This window comes from Rana temporaria, chromosome 5 (genome assembly GCF_905171775.1).
Source record: "Rana temporaria chromosome 5, aRanTem1.1, whole genome shotgun sequence".
Lineage (NCBI taxonomy): Eukaryota > Metazoa > Chordata > Amphibia > Anura > Ranidae > Rana > Rana temporaria.
Window position 1 is genome coordinate 167,182,657 of NC_053493.1, and position 6,689 is coordinate 167,189,345.

At 41.2% G+C, this 6,689-nt stretch overlaps 1 protein-coding gene across 1 annotated transcript; it reads right to left on the reverse strand.

Annotated features, from left to right (window-relative positions):
• Positions 1–3,471: 3,471 nt before the first annotated feature.
• Positions 3,472–5,592, reverse strand: LOC120941156 (zinc finger MYM-type protein 1-like). Its single transcript, XM_040354440.1, has one exon. It carries the CDS (start codon positions 5,590–5,592, stop codon positions 3,568–3,570), a length of 2,025 nt encoding a protein of 674 aa, XP_040210374.1. The 3' UTR covers positions 3,472–3,567.
• Between the last annotated feature and the right edge of the window lie 1,097 nt (positions 5,593–6,689).

Sequence of the window (6,689 nt, forward strand, 5' to 3'; positions counted from 1 at the left end):
CCTTAGTCTTCTTAGATCTCGAACTGAGTAGCGACTCTGACGGCAGCATTGTATCAAAAACACATTTCAAACCTAGTGGAGGCAACTCCTTTCTCCATGCGAAGAGCAACCATCATCCTAGATGGATAAAAAATATACCGTATGGTCAGTTCTGCCGCCTAAGGCCGGGTACTCACGAGCAAACATGTATGGTGAAAGCGGTCCGTCGGACCGTTTCCACCATACATGTCTGCCAGAGGGCTTCTGTACGATGGTTGTACACACCATCGTACAGAAGTCCGCGCGTAATCAATACGAGGGGCGTGTCCGCGGTGTCGCCGCGTCGATGACGCGGTGTCGCCGCGACAATGACGCGGCGACGTGGGCGGCCCGCCTTTAAAATGCTTCCACGCATGCGTCGAAGTCATTCGACGCATGCGAGGGACGGCGGGCGCCTGGACATGTACGGTAGGTCTGTACTGACGACCGTACATGTCCGAGCGGGCAGAATTCCAGCGGACTGTTTTAAAACAAGTCCACGAATATTTGTCTGCTGGGAAAAGGCCCGGCGGGCAAATGTTTGCTGGAATTCGGCCCGCTCGCGCCCACACACGACCAAACATGTCTGCTGAAACTGGCCTGCGGACCAGTTTCAGCAGACATGTTTGGTCGTGAGTACGGGGCCTAAAACGTACATGCACCAAAAAGGAAGACTATTTGGTCCAAAGCGAGCTCCTGACCAGAAAGTTTAAAGAGAAAGACTACGACCCTGCACTCATAGAGGTAGCCTGCAAGAAATATGCAGACCTCTATGATGTGGTGAGCGATTGCCCCCTGGTCCCATCTTCTCGGTCCAATTCTGATCCTTGTCGCACTTGTTTTTCCACCCAATACACCAGTAAGGCTTTTGAAATTCAAAATATTCTTAAGAAAAATTGGGGGATCCTACAACAAGACCCCGTGCTGAACGGTGTCCTCCCTGCTAAACCAAATGTCATTTTCAGAAGACCTCGTGATTTAAGGAGCATGATTGCTCCGAGTCGTGTCACAAAACCCATCAATGCATCTACCAATGCCTGGTCCTCCCTCTTTGACCAAAAGGGGAGCTACAAGTGAAGTGTTAAAAACTGTGGTACCTGCATTTTTATGTGGCATAGGAAAAAGACAGTGGCTGGCCTCGATGGCAAAATCCATCAGTGTAAACAGTTTATCAACTGTGGGACGGAATTCGTGGTTTATGGAATCATGTGTCCATGTGGTCGCCTTTATGTTGGTCGTACCTCTCGTGCCATGAGAGTGCGTATCGGGGAACACAAGCGTGATATTCTCAATACCAGAGATAAATATCCAGTCCCTAGGCACTTTGTAGAGGCGCACCATGGGGACCCCTCTGGCATGAAAGTCTTTGGCATAGAGTCCATCACAGGAGATCTCGACAGGGGTAGGAGGCACCAGAGGCTTTGCAAACGGGAAGCCTATTGGATTTTCACTCTCGGAAGTCTAGCCCCTGGGGGCCTCAACGAAGACCCTGAAATCCATAAAATCTAGTTTAAAAATTTTATTTTTTAAAAAAAAAAAAATGTTTTTATAATATTAAAAATTAAACATTTTTTACAATTTAATAATATTTTTATGGTAGTCTGGTCTAGCTTTTGTCCCCACATGTGTCGTTAGGTTAGGTAGGCTTCTTCGAGCCCCCCCCCTCCTTCCCCCCCAGGTTGACCCCTTTTAGTATTGATTTAGCTCATCCTATAACACCCTTTCTAGGTGTGTCTTGATATCTATTTTGCATAGACTCCATTTTTAGGTAATGACCACTTTCATACCAATTGCTTTTTATATTTGCTTATGCAACACTATATATATTCTTTTTACAAGAGTTTTAAGAGTAAAACGAATTATTAGATAAGTTTCTTTTATATATGCATTTGTTGTGAACCTGCATGTGCATACGGGAGTGCATATACGCACGGACACATGCGTTGTTTCACTTTTAGTATGTTTGGCCCTCGTTTTCTTTTGATCACCCTCCACTTCCACACTGATTGAGTCGGTGTCCCGTATACAGCATGTTTGGCTTGATGAGCTTCATTTTTATTTTTATTTTTACTTTTATTTTTGACCTCTTGCCTTCTTACATGCATATGTCTGTATTTTTGTATTTACTGTGTATATTCATATTTATATTTATATTTCATATTTTATATTCTGTATGTATGTTTATATTTGTATCATATTTTAATTTAATATTTTATGATATTTCAATTTTAATTATATTTACTGTATAATTAGCATGATTGTATGCGGGCATTTACACATGTGTGTTGTTAGGTACCCCCCTCTAGCTACCGGGTTTGCTCTGCAGGGGTCCGTCCAGGTCTATTGTTCTCCTTCCCCTTTTTAATTTTAAATTTTTATTTTTAATTTTCATTTAGTTATAATTTATTATTTTATTATTTGTTTCTTTTTCTTTTCCTTTACACTCCTGTATCTTCACTTTCCTTTTTTGACACACGGGCCCCGCAAACATGGCGGATTTTGAGCCCTGGTGCCTCTAGCATTTCCTCTGACGATCTGTCAGAGAAGCAGGCGATGGCTGATGACGCTGCAAGACGGCGCGCCAGCCTGTGGAGCGCAGACGGATCTGTTTGCGCTCCATCCTAAGCAACACATGGCGATTAAATCGCCCTCTGCTTGGCCCCCTCGGTAGCGGTGACAACTCCCTAGCAGGAGTGGTGTTCGTCCATTGATTTCTACTCCCTGTGTAAGCCATCCATGTAAGTAGTCTTGGCTTTATGCTTGTCTGAGCCTATCATCCCCTTCCCCATGTGCACTTCATGTTTTCCCCTTCATGTACATCTCTTTTCCCTTTTGTCATCAGTGATCACTTCACTGAGGTATATGATGCACAGTTGGTGTAGTTGGAGTCCTCATCGTCGGATCTACAGTACACCTCCTCCACCCTGTGCACTTTATCAGCAAGTACTATCATATATCTGTTCATATGTCCCTATACTTTTATATTTATATTTTTATTTATTTATATATACACTTTTTGTATGCATTTGATTTCGATTTTAAAGTATCAATACCATCAGCACTACTATTTGCTGTGCTCATTTTCCCCTGGCTTCATTATTATTATTAATATTCTCAGTTACCACCATTATTATTATTATCATTTTTATTTGTATTTTCACTTTCACTTTTATTTTTATTTTTATTTTATTTTTTTTTATTTTTTATTTTTTTTTATTTTTTTTTTCATTTATTTCTTTATTGTTGTTTCTCTATATCTTCATTCATTTTTCCTTGTTTATTTGGGGGTGAAGTCTGGACGGCCCCTGGGAGGGTTTTCTGTGGTCGGTGGTGGGTGGTGCCTGGCCCTACATGTGTTCCTATTTAATCAGTGTAGGTGGACGGTCATGTTCTGCTGGGCTCTGAGGAAGAGGTCTCTGACACCTCGAAACGCGTCAGCCAAGCAGCAACGCACCTCGCCACCCCCCCTCTACATTCTGGAGTGTGGTTTGAGGGGTATTCCAATTTGTTTGACAAGCCTTTTATCATCCTTTGTTTGAGTAGTTTTCATCATTCTAATTTTTCATTAAAATTTGCCAAACGGTAGTACACGAGGCTGGTGCGCCTTTCTTTCTCCCTTTTTTGTCTTCTATCAGGATTCCCCCATCCATGAAGGGCAGCAAGGCCTCTGATACTACGGTTCTTTCTTGACATCCAAAGAGAACTATATGTAGACATTTGATCAATCATCAAGGATCCCACTTGTGCGCAGGAGTTTGTGTGTTTTTGATGTTTAGTGTTAATGTCCCTGTTGTCATCATCTGAGATGTCATACAGTGCATCAAATACCTCAGGTAGGAAATATCGCAAGGGTTTAATTGCTGCAACTCTGCTTTCCCATCTGGTTTCGGAGAGTGGTTTTAAAGTTAGATTTGTAACGTGCTCCTTGAGTACTTGCCACCGTTGGGTGGATGAGGCAAAGAACACATAAAGTTCTTGAACAATGCCAAAGAAATCTATTGTCAGGAATGAAATCTTTGCAGCGTCATTCACCACCAAGTTGAGAGTATGTGCACTGCATGGCACAAAAAAGGCTCTTGGATTGATATTGAGTATTCTTTGCTGCAAACCATTATGTTTTCCTTTCATGTTTGCGCCATTGTCATAGCCTTGGCCACGCATATTCTCAATTGCAATGTGATTGTTCTTTAGGTAGGCCAGTAAAAAGGATGTCAGTCCTTCAGATGTTGTATTGTTTACTGGACAAAAATCAAGGAAGTGTTCTCGAACTTCAATTTTTTTTGCACTTTGATCTAGAACAAAAAATCGGACAACAATACTAATCTGCTCAGTGTGGCTCATATCAGGAGTACAATCCAGGATAATGGAGAAATATTTGGACTCATTTAGGCTTCGTATAATTTTTTCTCTTATTTTTGTGCCAACTATGGCAATTATCTCATTCTGAATCTTGTAACCGAGATAATGTGGCATTTGTGAATGCTGTGAAATGGAGCACTGAATTCTCTGAATATGTTCAGATATGATGGGATCAAATTTCCCTATCATTTCAACCAATTTCAGGAAGTTACCATTATTGTTTTGAAACAAACGGGCATCACAGCCACGAAGCGCCAGATTTTGTCCTGCTAAATATTGGATAATGTAGATTATTCGCTGTATGACAGAATACCAGCGTTTCTCTTCTTGTTTAATGATCTTTTGATTGATATGATCAATGGTTGTTCCCTTTTCCAGAGCTCTTGAAAGATCCATCCATTTCTTATAATTTGTGATATGGATTGTGTTTTTTTCATGTCGGCTTAAATGTCTTGTCAGATGCTGCCAATCATTAAAGCCTTGTTTTGAGGCCAAAGCCATATTGTCACTGTTGAATATCCGGCAAGCAAAACACTGGACCGAATTATTAGCTGTAGAATAGATCAACCAATTTCTTGGTATCTTCTCTCCATTATCCAGTACTCTTTGGTAGTAAGAGATAGAAAAGCTCCTGTTGGTATCATCTTTTGGAAAAGTAAAAGCCTTTTCTTGAACAGGACCAATTTTTATCAAAGTTATTCTGTGTTGGTCATCTATATTTTCAGGCCAGAAAGCAGGATCACTTGAGATTCCATGTGATGCTGTTGATGGCTCTTCAAGTTCCATTTCAGTTTCATCATCCATAAGTACAATAGACTCAGTGTCTGACTCAGAGGAAACATCAGATATATCTTCCTCTTCAATGTCAAAATGCTCTGCTACTGAAACAATGTAACCTGAAGTTACATCTCCAGTTGTTATTGGCTCAGTACAACACTCGGGATCCACGGGTACCAGATCATTATCACATTCTGATTCTTCCAATTGTTTATTTTTTTCTCCTTCTCCCCTATGTGAAATGTCTATGACACTGGACCTTAACTCTTTGCTTGATATTGATGCATCAGTGCAAAGGGAATCTTGACCACTGCTTAATGAAGACTGTGGCTGTAAGAAGCTTGTAATAGAAGAAGTAATTTTTTTCAAAGCTTCTTCCTTTCTTTTTTGGCGTTGCTTGTATTGACATCCTGATAACTTTGTTTTTTTGCTAGACATCTAAGGGGAAAAGCAAATGTATACTACACTGATCAGCCACAACATTAAAACCACTGACAGGTGAAGTGAATAGCATTGATTATATTATTACAATGACACATGTTAATGGGTGGGATATATTAGGCAACTACAATGGGGTCTAATGGATCCTGGAGGGGGGGCTCTCTAACAGAGGCCCTCTTTGTGACCAATGGAGAGTCTCTGATGGAAAAGACCTTGAAGATTCTTAGGCCACATTGTAAAGGGTGTTATGGCCTGATGAGACTAAAATTGAATTATTTGGCCTCAATACCAAACAATATGTCTGGCAGAAATCCAATAGAGCTCACCATCCAAATAACACCATTCCTATAGTAAACCATGGTATAAGGATGTTTCTCTGCAGTGGAAAATCTGCTGCCCACTGCCAGAAGGTTGTCAATGGGAAGAAGGTTTACCTTCCAACATGACAATGACACAAAGCACACAGCAAAAATGAGCACATAGTGGTTGAAGGAGAAAAGGGTGAGTGCCCTTGCATGGCCTAGTCAGAGCTAAGACTTAACCGCCATTGAAAATCTGTGGAATGACTTGAAGATTGCAGCCCAACTGAACTTGAGCATTTCTTGCAGTGGAATAACGTCCTTACAGTATGTCTCTAACTTACAAGCCAACCTCGATGCTCTGTTTTATTGGGCATTGGGCAACTGTGTGGCAAAATGAGGTTTAATGTTGATAAATGTAAAGTTATGCACTTGGGTCCAAGACTATGCATCATACATACTGGGAGGAGATCAGCTGGGGGATCAATGATGGTGAAGGATCTGGTATATCATAAGCTCATTAATAGCATGCAATGCAGGGTGGATTTGATTTAAATCGCTAGTAAAAAGGCTTGATTTAAATCATCTTGATCTGGGGGTGTCATTAACATTGTATTGACACCCGCATCGGTTTGCAGAGGGCAGTATAAACTGCCCTCTAGAGGAGAGATGTGATGAGGGACCTGGCACTGTAATCACGCTGGTTCCCGCATAGCTATAGTGTGAACCTGGGCTAAATGAGTTTACCAAAAATGTAAATATTGCAGAATATACAGCCTCGTGCTACATAACTAA